Source organism: Dipteris shenzhenensis, chromosome 33 (assembly GCF_047967505.1).
Source record: "Dipteris shenzhenensis isolate YYH24624 ecotype China chromosome 33, Dip_SZ_1.0, whole genome shotgun sequence".
Taxonomy (NCBI): Eukaryota; Viridiplantae; Streptophyta; class Polypodiopsida; order Gleicheniales; family Dipteridaceae; genus Dipteris; species Dipteris shenzhenensis.
In genome coordinates this window covers 20,233,122-20,247,586 of record NC_141628.1, presented here as the reverse complement: position 1 = coordinate 20,247,586, position 14,465 = coordinate 20,233,122, and the positions used below count along the sequence as shown (strand labels likewise).

The following is a 14,465-nucleotide window of genomic DNA, read 5'->3' as shown; positions in this document are numbered from 1 at the left end:
CGAGGTCTATCACACAGGTGAAAGACCATCTAGCAGCTGTTCCCAGCAAGGATGTAGGACCTTGTCAGTTCGTGCCTACTCCAGTGAAAGGTGGCCTAACAGAATGGAAGCGTGTGCGTATGGCAGCCTTGGCTACAAAAAGTGGAGGGCAAGGGCTGCAAGATGAAAAAGAGGCTGCTGACACTGAGCCATTGGATGATGCTAGCACATTGGGTTCTGCAAAACGAGATCTGTCATACAGGTGAAAGACCATCTAGCAAGTGTTCCCAGCAAGGATGTAGGACCTTGTCAGTTCGTGCCTACTCCAGTGAAAGGTGGCCTAACAAAATGGAAGCGTGTGCGTATGGCAGCCTTGGCTGCAAAAAGTGGAGGCCAAGGGCTGCAAGATGAAGAAGAGGCTGCTGACACTGAGCCATTGGATGATGCCAGCACATTGGGTTCTGCAAAGAGAAGTAGAGGGGCATCAACTACATCGAGCGCGGGTCCTAGTGCTACAAGAACACCCTTGCCACATGGATCAAATAGTGTGGATGCTAGTGCCGGAAAAAGAGGATCACTGCAAAGGTCTAGCATTCAAGCAAGATGCAAAAGCACGCAGTGAAGGAGGCCACCAGTGAGCTCACAAAGCTCTTCGTACAGTGTGCAATACCCTTTCATGTGGCCAAGACTACACGATGGAGGAAGGCCATGAGAGCCTTAAGCCGCATTGGGTACGAATGGAAAGGGCCTACATATGAGGCCTTGCGAACAAGAGAGCTAAGAAGAGAGAGGAAATGTGTGGAAGACCAAATGAACCCCTTGAAAGAGACTTGGAAAAAATATGGATGCACACTCTGAATGGTCTGATGCACGCAGGAGGAATGTGTACAATATTTTAGTGTCTTCTTGCAAGGGAACCATGTTCTTGAGAGCCATAGACGCTTCCACTGTAGGTACAGTGATTACAGGGTTGTATATTTGGGAGCATTTACGGGCAGCCATTAAGGAGATAGGTGTTGAGCATGTGGTGCAGGTGGTGACAGATAATGGCAGCAATTGTGTGCAATGGATGCCATGTTAGAAGATGAGTTCCCTAAGATTGTGTGGACACGCTGTGTCTCACATTGCCTTGATCTTTTGATCGAGGACCTAGGGAAGATACCTTGGATTGATGCCATCTTCTTCACAACCCGCAATATCGTGAAGTTTGTCACGAAGAGACCCAAAGTCGTCAGCATCTATCGGGCTTACAGTGACCTAGAGCTATTGAAACCTCCAGCCACAAGATTTGCTTACATGTTCAGAGTGGTGGAGAGGCTTGTGCGAGTGCGCTAGGGCTTGTTGCGCACGGTTGTGTCTCGGGAGTGGGGAGATTGGGATGATAGAGGCCAAGCAAAGTCTATCAAATTTTTTCGCATGATCATGGATGAGTCTTGGTGGAATCAGGTGAAGGCATTAATCAAATCGATTAATCCTATCTACAAGGTGCTTCGCATCATGGACATGGAGGGAAGCACGTTAGGGCTCTTGTATGAGTTTATGGACAAGATTGGAGAGGCCCTCAACAGAAACACTTCCCTATCGCCTGATAAGTAAGACTTTTTACTTTTGTAATATGTATAATTATTACAGTTACTAAATTGCAATTTGTTATCATGAAGCGTGGAATTTTCAGATATATATATTGTTTGTACTATTATCTATAGTCTATGAATTTTGCATGCATAATGCATTCCAATTTCTTGTGGCATGATTTAGGGTTGAGTCCATCCGTGCTATACGGAATAAGCGGTGGAATTGGTTCCACCGCCCAATCCATGCGGTGGCACATGTATTGCATCCCCTCTGGTGCAGTCAAGAGCAATATGAGAATGACGAGTTGGAGGAGGGATGCAACAGTATCTACAAAATTGGACGGGTGGTGACTTGGAGATGCAACGAAGAATGGAGGATGAACTTCAGGGCATATTCTTGCTGCTTTTTCATTAAGGTTTGCATTTTGAGCCTCTCAGCCCTTCAACCAACTGCCTACAGGAGCACTGCAACAGGTCGACTATTCAGATTTCGAAGAATGACAGATTTTAGGGTTTCAGTTCAGCTGCTCCAAAGTTGCTTTGGAATTCAACCTGTTTTGAGGGCATTTGGAGTTGTCCTTCGCTGTTCTTTCATGGCATATATTGGTTTTTCTTACCTACAGTAGAAAACCCTATTCTTGCAAACCCTAAATTTTAGAAATTAGGGCTTTCCTGGTTTTCATCTTCTCTTGGTACAATTGAAGACATATCTCTATCTTATCAGGTCTTGGCTGTTTTTAGTGCTCGAGAGACCTCAATTCATGGAAAGACAGCCATCCTGCACCATTATGATTGGGATTCTTGGGCTTTTTAGGCCCTCTATGCTATGTGTTTTTGTGTTAAGTCAATAAAGGTTCTCAGCCTTGAGTTGTCCCTCTAAAATGAGAGTCAATAAGAGGTACTCTGCCTTGAGTTGTCTCCCAAAAATGATTGTATGGTTTTTAACTTTGGTATGATGGTATTGATCACCCAGTTCAGAGTAAGGGGGGGTGATGAGTGATGGTCTACCCTTGTCGGCCGCAAGCTGACTGAGAAGTCACTCACACGGGAGGTGTTGGATAGTAGGACTTGCTCTTTGCAGTATTGTGGTGGAGGGGGGATCAGTCTACTTCTTACGTGTTGGGTCTCACACGCAACTGTACTCCTACTTTGGTAAGAGACAAGTTACAACGCTACTAGTTAGAACTTAGTCGTTAAGTAATTTGAAGTTTTATCTACTACAAATATGTTTAAAGTTATCAAGTTCCTGATACTTATCTCTGCTTAATTGGCTTATGGCAGAAACGCCTTGCTATACGTGTTCTCTCACAGGACTGCAGTTCCGGTTCCTTGTGAGAGGAACTGGAGCACTTGGGCCCTCTTTCACACAAAGAAGAGGAACAAATTGAGCACGGCTCAGTTGGAGCGGTTGGTGTTTTGTCATTGCAACCTTCATCTCATTGAGTTCGCCGCCAGCTGCCCCGAACCTCGCCAAGTGAAGGTAGACAAGGTGGACGTGGAGAAGATGAAGGCCATACCAGAAATCCCAGGAGAGGAGCTAGACATATACACCATGTTGTATGAGGAGCTCTCAGCACCAGCAGGCCACACACGATCATACACTCAACCATCTGGAGATGGTGCTAGTACTTCAATTGCACCCGATGGTCCTGATCCTGATGTTGATGATTCTTCTTCAGACAGTGACACAGATGCCTCAAGCTCATCTGAGGAGGCAGAGGATGACGATGACGAGGAGTCCATGGATGATGCAGATGATCAATAGTGATGTACCTTGGTCCTTGTCACTTAACTACGACTGTACAGACTACAGTGCTAGCCTACTCCTAGTCATGACACTTTAGATGCATCATGCATGCAACTTGCAGGCTGCAGCATGATGCATCTTGATTCCTAAACTATGTTATTTCTTTTTTTATGATAGTAGATACAGTACTTACTACTGAGTATACTTTGGACCTTGGTGCCAGGTGGCAGCTGCTTTTTTTAATATCATCCATGGGTGCTTTTATTTTGAGTCTTGCATGACTCATGAGTCATGATCATGAAATTTGTGGATCATGAATCATGATCATCTATGGAGTCTGGACATTGGATGCTTTCAAGTTTCAACTTGTGTGCTAAGTTTAAAGTACTTCAAACTTCTAAGATGGAGTTTATGGTTTTCAAACTTGTGAGTGACTATCATGAGATTGAAATTGCACTATGTTGTTTTTGTAGAGGATGAGTTTGGGAATGTTGTTTTTAGAGGATGAGTTTGGGAATGTTCTTGGATTCATCTAGTTATAAACTTATCTTATAAGTCTAACATTAATTAGAACATGCACGAAGCAGCCAATTATGGACATAGTCATCAATAATATAAAAACTTTAGGGGTTTGTACAAGAAGAATAGGTTTTTGTAGAGACTTCCAAGTATTTGACACCTATATACCTTAGTAAAAATAAAAACATTGTGGAGGAACTTGTAGTAGCATAAATCCTTATCCTTTGGAACCTTGTCTTAAGAATATTATTTAAGAAATGAAATAAGGAAGTCCTTCAAACCTGCCTTTTTTCTTTCATAAATTCCTTTTTTGGGGTAGGGGGGGGGCGGGGCGGCATGGGATTCTTGAATGAAAGGGACTTGAAATAGTTTGGATCTGAAAAAAGGTAATGACATGAAGAGGGTCCTGGCCATAACTGTGGCTGAATGGCTGTGTCCACTTTGCAACCAAAGACACTATATGGAAATCTTGGGCAAATCTTTGGAGCTAGTCTTGCTTTGATAGCTTCATCTGCCAATAACACTTGATATTTAGGCTCTAAGGATAGAGTGCTTACTGATATAGAGAGGCTAAGTTTTTCATTGGAAAAGACTTAGGTATGTGCGTTGAGAGATTTTCCCCTTGTGTTTAAGCTGGAGGGCTTAGCTTGATATTTCCAAAACAGAGGTCCAGCGAGCTTTGGAAAGAATCCAGCACATGAGGAGGCCTACTAGATTGTGTCTTGCCACACATGGTTGCACCAAGTGTACATGCAAAGAAACTTAATCATTGCAATATGAAAATGCCAATCACTAGATAGAGGCTCTCTTAAAGTTAGAGAGTGCAAAGCTGAAAGTGCAGCAACGAAAGGCTGAACAATGCTCATCTAGATATAGTATTAGCAGACTTGAAAATTTCACCTTGTGAAGTTTTCTTGCTGATTTTGCGATAAATTCTTTCTATCTGAAGTGGTGTGTTGCCCTATCACCTAGATTGAGATTAAAACAAAATTGTATAGTCTTCATGAGCAGTTGTAGATTAAATGGAGAGAATCTGGATCACTTTTTGATTAGCCTTCTCCTTTAGTGCTAGCCTTTGTCACGGCTGAGTCTGCCCTTCAACTTCGGAGTGCCAAAAGAAACTTGATACGAAGACCTTAGTATAAATGGATGCTCAAGTATGTGTGGGTGTGTGGATTTGTATGTGAGAGCATATTTTTATACTATGGTCTACACCAAGTGTTGGGCATCGATGATGTCAGTGGAGATGTCATAGTAGCTAGTCCGTGCTATGCGTGATGGAGTTTATGTTTTACAACCTTATGAGTGACTATCATGAGATTGGAACTGTGCTATTGTTGTGTTTTTAGAGGATGAGTTTGGGCATGTTCCTGGATTCATCTAGATATGTAATGTTCATCCCTTATTTTGCATGGAGAAACCATGCAAATATACCTATGTTCCTAGCTCTTGTTGCATTAATTGATCTTGGAGGGCCTCACTTTGATGTGTAGATTTTCAAAAGGTATTTATTTTTCCTATTTTGTCTACTCAATGCCTTCGCTCTCTTCAATTTTGTTTACTCATACATTTGCTTGCAAAAACAATAATTATGTGCTAATAGCCACCCATTTAAGATTAGCACATAATTATGATATTTGCAAGCAGATGTATGATTCAACAAAATTGAAGAGGGAAGGCATTGAATGGTCAGCTATCTTTAGTCCTCACTAGCTTGGATGTGGGGTTCCTCATGGGTATTCTTCATAATATCTACTCATACTTTCCTTTCTACGTAAGGGACATGGAGGCCAAGGCTTCTCCATTTTAGTGAGCTTCTTGGTCTTGCCTCTCATCTGGGCTCTCTTTTCTTGCTTTGTGTTATCATAATGTTTTCTATGATATGGTCCTTGGGGCACTTGTTGCACTTGTTCTTCCATCCTATCCGTTTTCCTTGATGCCTTGGTTCCTCCCATTATGTCCTCAAACAACTTGCCTTTAGCTCTAATGTCAGAAAGATGCCTGCATTGATACGTAGTGTAAAAGTTGGTTTTATTGCATACCAAAAGCAGGAGTTTTGAATAGTTCCCAGTGTTGACATGTTGCCAAGATTGCATAGGAATTAATGGTTATGGAAGAGCTTCATGTTGAGGTTTCTGCTTTCTGGAGTGCTGGGTTAGTAGACTGGCGATGGAACATTGCTACCTCTCCGCCCATCTGAGCCAACTTCTTAGTAATTCTGTGCTTTGCATAGTCGGTATTCATTTGTGTATTTCAGTTTGCGATGAGCAGCAGCCTGGTCACTCCAATGCCCTTTCCTTCCCTTCGAATTCCCTTCCCCTATCTAAGCCTTTAAAAAAGATGTTGGAACAGAGAAGACAACCGTAGTGGTTTACAAAATGCAGTGTTTTGCTATTACAAGAATGAGAGAATATAAAGGAGATGGATCTGCCAAATCGAAGCCGTGTGAGGTCTAAAATACTCGGTCTCTTGTCTGGAACTTTGTAGCTTTGTGTCTTTTGGTGCCTCAATTTCCGGTGTCTCAATGAGCTACATTGTTTACACAATGTATTCCGTGGTTGGATATTCTCCTGTCACGGAGCTCACTAGTACGAGCGTCTGTTTCTCTTGCCCACTTACGCAACCTTCTGTTGCTTTTACAAGCCTCAATGCCCAAATGCTGAACTTGATCTCTCAATTTATGTCGTAATCTAGGTCTCTCAATTTATGTCGTAATCTAGATCTCTCAAGAGTTTTCAAAAATCTGATCATAAAACTAGATTTGACGGGTGTTGACCTTGAACTCTGAGATGGTGTAAGAAGAGAACTTTCTCATTAGAATCAGCAAAATTGTAAACCTGCTTTCCTAAAAAAACTATAAGAATACTTCTTTGGGAAAAAAAAGCCTGTCAGAATATGGATGAGACCATCTTCTCAATTGTGTTGTAGAAAAAAGGAAAAGGGAAAAAGTTGTCTACCTCATTGATAAATACATGTGGCCTTCACCTTTGAAGTTTCTTATTAGAGTTCTTAATACTCGAAAATTCTTGGGTTAGTCTAAATGCACATCTTTTGCTAAGAAGAAATGAAACTTAATTTTGCTGAATTTCGTATTAGCGGACATGCAAATTTCACCTTGTGAAGTTTTCGTCCAAGTTGCGGCCTGCTGGTATTGTGATAATTCTTTCTATCTTAAATGCTGCGTTGCCCTATCAGCTAGATTTAGATTTACATTCTCGTTGGGGAGAGACTAAAATGAAAACGTTTAGACTTCACAAGAAGTTGTAGCTTGAATGAAGAGATTTTGGACTACCTTTTGATTAGCCTTCTCCTGTAGTGCTAGCCTTCGTCATGGCTGAGTCTGCCCTTCACCTCCGGAGTGCCGACAGAAACTCAGCATGAAGACTTTGTATAAATGGATGCTCAAGTATGTGTGGGTGTGTGGATTTGTATGTGTGAGAGCATATTTTTATACTATGGTCTACATCCACTGTTGGGCGCTGATGACGTCAGTGGGGATGTCATAGTAGCTAGTCCTTGCTATGCATGATGGAGTTTATGGTTTTCAACCTTGTGAGTGACTATCATGAGATTGAAACTGCACTATGTTGTTTTTAGAGGATGAGTTTGGGAATGTTCCTGGATTCATTTAGGTATATTAATTTTGCTGAATGTTTAAAGACTTTAAAGTGCCTCCGTATATTCTTCGGATGTCTTGTCAATTTTCATTGATACATCTGAATTACAGCAAGGCTTTACTTTTGGTGTATTTAGAAGGAGGTGTTTTGATATTTTGAGAGGCCGAAATGTGAAAGGGTGCTTCTTGTATCTCAGATGTGGATGTGTTACTACTGCTGCAAATTTATATACTGCTTTGAGCTTTTAAGTTTCAATGGTTCGGTATCCAATTTGAAATTGTGCTTGGTAATATATGAATTATTCTTGTAGATGCTGAGTTGTAATTTTTGCATATGGTCTCAGTACGTATTGAATGGTTGCTCAATTTATTATCTTATTATCTTGTTCAGGTCTCTTCTTTGAAACGGGACAAGCAAGATGGAATTTGGAACAAGCTTTTGCTACAGCACCAGCTATTAAATGCAAATCAGTCTAAAAGGGTTGCAAAGAAAGCACGGAAGGAAACTCCTGGAGAATCACAAGAGGGGAACAACACTTCTGGGGGTAGTGAAGATGAGGATTTAGTGGGAGGTGGAGTTTATCTGGGAAAACTAGGGGCTGTTGAAACTCCAGAGGAAAAAATCAAAAGACAGAGTAGGACGAAACGATTTGATAAGAGCAAGGACATAAATACAGGCAATAAGGGGTTGACGAAAGGAAGAGTAGGCATCGGAGGGAGTGCAAGTGCAAGGAGAGCAACGGCGTTGCTTTTGGCAAAGAGTTATGGAGATGTGATTGGCGGGGCTGTAGAGGACATTAACTGGGATGCGTTAACTGTGAAAGGAACTTGCCAAGAAATCGAGAAAAAGTACCTGCGGTTGACATCAGGTCCAGATCCAAACACGGTACTGTTGTAAACCATTCATTTTCTCCTCTCTTTCTGTCTCCCCTTTGGTAGGTGCTGTTCATGCCCTTTTTTTTGGAAACTGGACATGCTTGACGTTTCTGTCTGGTAGTTGCTTTATACATATTGACTTGATTATGCCTGTTGACATTTCTGTGTAGTACTTGCTTTATACATATTGACTTGATTATGCCTGGTGCTGGACTTATATAAACTTGTTATAAATGGATGCTCAAGTATGTGTGGGTGTGTGGATTTGTATGTGTGAGAGCATATTTTTATACTATGGTCTACACCCACTGTTGGGCGCTGATGACGTCAGTGGGGATGTCATAGTAGCTAGTCCCTGCTATGCATGATGGAGTTTATGGTTTTCAACCTTGTGAGTGACTATCACGAGATTGAAACTGAACCATGTTGTGTTTTTAGAGGATGAGTTTGGGAATGTTCCTGGATTCATCTAGGTATATGCTTCTGCCGTATTAGCGGACATGCAACTTTCACCTTGTGAAGTTTTCGTCCAAGTTGCGGCCTGCTGGTATTGTGATAATTCTTTCTATCTTAAATGGTGCGTTGCCCTATCAGCTAGATATAGATTTAGATGCTCGTTGGGGAGAGACTAAAATGAAAATGTTTACACTTCACAAGCAATTGTAGCTTGAATGAAGAGATTTTGGACTACCTTTTGATTAGCCTTCTCCTTTAGTGCTAGCCTTCATCATGGCTGAGTCTGCCGTTCACCTTCGGAGTGCCGATAGAAACTCAGTACGAAGACTTTGTATAAATGGATGCTCAAGTATGTGTGGGTGTGTGGATTTGTATGTGTGAGAGCATATTTTTATACTATGGTCTATACCCACATTTGGGCGCTGATGACATCAGTGGAGATGTCATAGTAGCTAGTCCCTGCTATGCATGATGGAGTTTATGGTTTGTAACCTTGTGAGTGACTATCATGAGATTGAAATTGCACCATGTTGTGTTTTTAGAGGATGAGTTTGGGAATGTTCCTGGATTCATCTAGGTATATGCTTCACCTGTATTAGCGGACATGCAAATTTCACCTTGTGAAGTTTTCGTCCAAGTTGCGGCCTGCTGGTATTGTGATAATTTTTTCTATCTTAAATGGTGCGTTGCCCTATCGGCTAGATATAGATTTAGATGCTCGTTGGGGAGAGACTAAATGTTTAGACTTCACAAGCAATTGTAGCTTGAATGAAGAGACAAGCAATTGTAGCTTGAATGAAGAGATTTTGGACTACCTTTTGATTAGCCTTCTCCTTTAGTGCTAGCCTTCATCATGGCTGAGTCTGCCCTTCACCTCCGGAGTGCCGACAGAAACTCAGTACGAAGAGTTTGTATAAATGGATGCTCAAGTATGTGTGGGTGTGTGGATTTGTATGTGTGAGAGCATATTTTTATACTATGGTCTACACCCACTGTTGGGCACTGATGACGTCAGTGGGGATGTCATAGTAGCTAGTCCCTGCTATGCATGATGGAGTTTATGGTTTTCAACCTTGTGAGTGACTATCATGAGATTGAAACTGCACCATGTTGTGTTTTTAGAGGATGAGTTTGGGAATGTTCCTGGATTCATCTAGGTATAAGTATTTTTGTTTGATCTACTTTGTTGGTTTTCCCTCACTAACTAATGGAGGATTTATTTTGTTTGAGCTACTGAAATCCTTTAACATGGAATATACTCATTTTGTCCCGTGCTATTGATGTGTGCATGGCATATGTAGGTGTGCGTGTGCGCACGTGCAAGTTCGTATGTGTGCACATGGACACTTACACATATTTAGATAGAGACAAATGGAAAGGAAGAAAGGAAAAAAAGTGATGTATTAATGTCTTTGGGAGGCCTCGCGGGCACACAAGACAAAGTACAATCAAAAGGTACCTCATACAAGCCACTGTGGGTTCATCATTGCCAGAAACGGCCGTTTCTTGGTAGGAAATGGAAACGGCATTTCTTTTCGTAAAACCTGTTTTTGACCTAGACTCCCAAAATTGCGATTTCGCCGCTTGTCTTCTTTTTTCGCCGCCTCGTGCCCATTGCACTCCTTCTGTGCATCCTTGTTGCTCTCTCCACCTTCTCTAAGCTCTCTCCATCCCTTCATCCTTTGCTCTTGGACTCTCCATCCCGTTTTCTTCGGACCTCCATCCTTCTCTCTCCATTCTCTTCATCCTTCTCTCCATCTTCTCCATCCTGCAAGCTGCAGCTTGGCAGCCTGCTCTTCATCCCTCCATCCTTCTTCTCTCCATCCTCTCTTTAATCACTCCTCTCAAGGGGTCCAACTATTGTTTGATGTTCATGGATCTTGTGGAGGTGGCTGGCTGGTGGCATGGTTGTGTAGGGTTTCGTGGCTTTTTGTCACCTATTGGTATATCGGTGTCCTCGTTTGTGGTATAAGTGTAGCTTAGGTACTCGGGTCGTATTTTTCAAAAAGCATTACGAAATAAAGCATGAAAAACTACAAATTGAGCTTTTGAATTTGTTTGAACTTAAACTTCATAGATGTGGATGAGTGGATGGTTTTAGAAAAAACCATTCTTTAATCTATAATAATTAAATTTAAAAGTCTACAAGTACCTATAACCTCTCCATCCTCGTTTACTTCTACCTCTGATCCTCCAGGCTCCTTCCACCTCTCCATCCTCTTTTACCTCTGAGCTCTCCATCCTCCTGCTACCTCTCCCTTCTCACCTCTCCATCCTCCTCAATGCCGAGAGATGCTTATTGGGTCCATTTCTTCCTCTTGGATAGTTATAAAGGAGGCGGTGGCTCCAAGAAGTGGAGATGTAACTATTGTGGCATAAGCAAAACAGGGTCTGCCACACGGGTGAAAGACCATCTAGCAGGTGCTCCCAACAAGGATGTAGGACCTTGTGAGTTCGTGCCTACTCCAGTGAAAGGTGGCCTAACAGAATGGAAGCATGTGCGTATGGCAGCCTTGGTTGCAAAAAGTGGAGGGCAAGGGCTGCAAGATGAAGAAGAGGATGCTGACACTGAGCCATTGGATGATGCCAGCACATTGGGTTCTGCAAAGAGAAGTAGAGGGGCATCAACTACATCGAGCGCGGGTCCTAGTGCTACAAGAACACCCTTGCCACATGGATCAATTAGTGTGGATGCTAGTGCGGGAAAAAGAGGATCACTGCAAAGGTCTAGCATTCAAGCACGCTTGCAAAAGCAAGCAGTGAAGGAGGCCACCAGTGAGCTCACAAAGCTCTTCGTACAGTGTGCAATACCCTTTCATGTGGCCAAGACTACACGATGGAGGAAGGCCATGAGAGCCGTAACCCGCATTGGGTATGAATGGGAAGGGCCTATATATGAGGCCTTGCGGACAAGAGAGCTAAGAAGAGAGAGGGAATGTGTGGAAGACCGAATGAAGCCCTTGAAAGAGACTTGGAAAAAATATGGATGCACACTCTTATGCGATGGATGGTCAGATGCACGCAGGAGGAATGTGTACAATATTTTAGTGTCTTCTTGCAAGGGAACCATATTCTTGAGAGCCATAGACGCTTCCACTGCAGGTACATTTATTACAGGGTTGTATATTTGGGAGCATTTATGGGCAGCCATTAAGGAGAGAGGTGTTGAGCATAGGGTACAGGTGGTGACAGATAATTACAGCAATTGTGTGTCAATGGGTGCCATGTTAGAAGATGAGTTCCTTAAGATTGTGTGGACACCTTGTGCCTCACATTGCCTTGATCTTTTGATCGATGACCTAGGGAAGATACCTTGGATTGATGCCATCTTCTCCACAGCCCGCAGTATCGTGAAATTTGTCACGAAGAGACCCAAAGTCGTCAGCATCTATCGGGCTTACAGTGACCTAGAGCTATTGAAACCTCCAGCCATAAGGTTTGCTTACATGTTCATAGTGGTGGAGAGGCTTGTGCGAGTGCGCCAGGGCTTGTTGCGCACGGTTGTGTCTCTAGAGTGGGGAGATTGGGATGATAGAGGCCAAGCAAAGTCTATCAAATTTTTTCGCATGATCATGGATGAGTCTTGGTGGAATCAGGCGGAGGCATTAATCAAATCGATTAATCCTATCTACACGGTGCTTCGCATTGCAGACATGGAGGGAAGCACATTAGGGCTCTTGTACGAGTTTATGGACAAGATTGGAGAGGCCCTTAATAGAAACACTTCCCTATCGTCTGGTAAGTAAGACTTTTTACTTTTGTAATATGTAAAATTATTGCAGTTACTAAACTGTAATTTGTTATCATGAAGCCTGGAATTTTCAGATATATATTTGTAGGAATATAAAAGCAAGAACTAGAAACTAGAAAACTAGAAGTAAAATAAGAGCAAGATTGAAAGACAAAGAAGTACCTTGAGAAGAGTGTAGACAAGACACAAGCTAGATAGATAGATTGCAATGATGTGACCCATGAATATATGGGCCAAAGTACAAGACATAAAGCAAGAGTGCTTATGGGATAATTGTAGAGGTGCCACATGGCACACACTCAAGACACAAGACTAGACTAGACTAGACTAGACAAATGTAGACTAGGGAAATAGTACACTTAGTGTGCACTTATCTCCAACACCCTCCTTAAGTGGACACTAGGAGTAAGACAGAAAGACAAGACTAGAAGACAGACATAAAGACTGATAGACTGAGAGACAAGACAGAAGACATGACAAACAAAGATCCTGAGACACCCCTCCTCAAGTGATATCCTCATATGGGTCCACAAGGGTAGGGACAAGATGGATCTAAAACAAAACACAGTTGGATTGATAGACAAATAGACAGACAGACAAAACTAGATAGACAGAAGACTGACTGTAGACAAACAGAAAGACCAAGACACTAGAACCCTTTGACCTACATCATCGGTGGTCAAGAAATATGAAGTAATAAGAAAGCCCACTTCTCATCATATGAGGAAGGAACAGCAGGATCTGCTGATGGAGATGTTGTAGCAACATGGGTTGAGGTGGATGCAGGGGCTGATGTAGAGGGTTTGGAGTAGCAGTCCCTCTCCCGGTGATTATCACGGCGACAAATGGTGCATGGATGAGCCTTGAAACAGTCCTTCTCCATATGATTAGTTTTGCCACAATGGGTGCAAGGCTTTCTTACCTTAGAACTTCCTTTCTTTGCTAAAAATGCAGTGTCAGTTACCTTTCGTTGTTGAGTTCTTTCTTCCTCTTGGAGAGCATTGATGATACCTTCAAGAGAAGGATTATTGTGATACTTGAAGGTAGTGACAAGAGTAGCATAGGTGTCAGGTAAGCTTTTGAGAAGCATAGCAATAGCAATATCTTCGGAGATGGGAGACTTTACTGATGCAAGCTGAACCATAAGACTGCGAAGATAATTGACATGAGAGGCTATAGTAGCTCCTTCCTGCATATGTAGATCAAAGAATGAGATCATAAGTGCAATCTTAGAGTTTTTAGATCGGGGTCCAAAAAGGGTATCCAAAGTGATCCATGCTTGAGGAGCAGACTGTATGTCGGAGATGTGATGAATGTAATCATCTCCAAGACCGAGCAAGATGATAGCATAGGCTTTGTCGTTCTTGGCAGTGACAACTTGCTCAATGTCGGGATCTTCGGGAGCAGCACGGTGAACAATGTCCCAAAGACCTTCTTTCATAAGATGGCACTTGATTTTGATTTGCCAAGTATGAAAGTTGGACCCATTGAATTTGTCGATAGACATGAGAGAATGAGAGGAAGAGGCCATGTGGGAAGGTCTTACCTCTTGCTAAGATGCAAGGGCAGTGTCTATTCTCTTACAATGTTGCAGAAATAAATGAAAGAAGAGATCCAAGAAGCCGGCTCTCTCACCACTTTGTCAAGGCCATAGCATGTGACAGCCCATCGAAGCAGGAGGAACCAGCAGTTTGCAGAGATGAGGATAACAAAAAAAGACTGCTCAGCAAACTGAAAGAGACAATGCACAGTACCTTGTAGGTACGGGCAGCAGCTTCAAAAAGTCGTGGTTCGCAGCGGCAAGACTTTGAGCATCAAAGGAGAAGATGGCGCAGATCACGAACAGCAGCTTGGAGAGGTGCAGCCTGTTGCAGATACAAACGTGCAGGTACGGATTCCGTACAGTCGTACGGACTGTACGGACAGTCTTGGTTGTACTTCGAATTG

At 42.5% G+C, this 14,465-nt stretch overlaps 1 protein-coding gene across 3 annotated transcripts in view; it reads left to right on the top strand.

Moving 5' to 3' along the window:
• SAC3A (SAC3/GANP/Nin1/mts3/eIF-3 p25 family) overlaps positions 1-14,465 on the top strand; it is an 85,624-nt gene that overhangs the window by 53,336 nt on the left and 17,823 nt on the right. For all 3 annotated transcript variants that reach the window (XM_087371517.1, XM_087371516.1, XM_087371518.1), the window contains one exon: positions 7,827-8,321. In XM_087371517.1, coding sequence (XP_087227643.1) covers positions 7,827-8,321 — 495 coding nt within the window. The remainder of the gene's footprint in view (positions 1-7,826; positions 8,322-14,465) is intronic.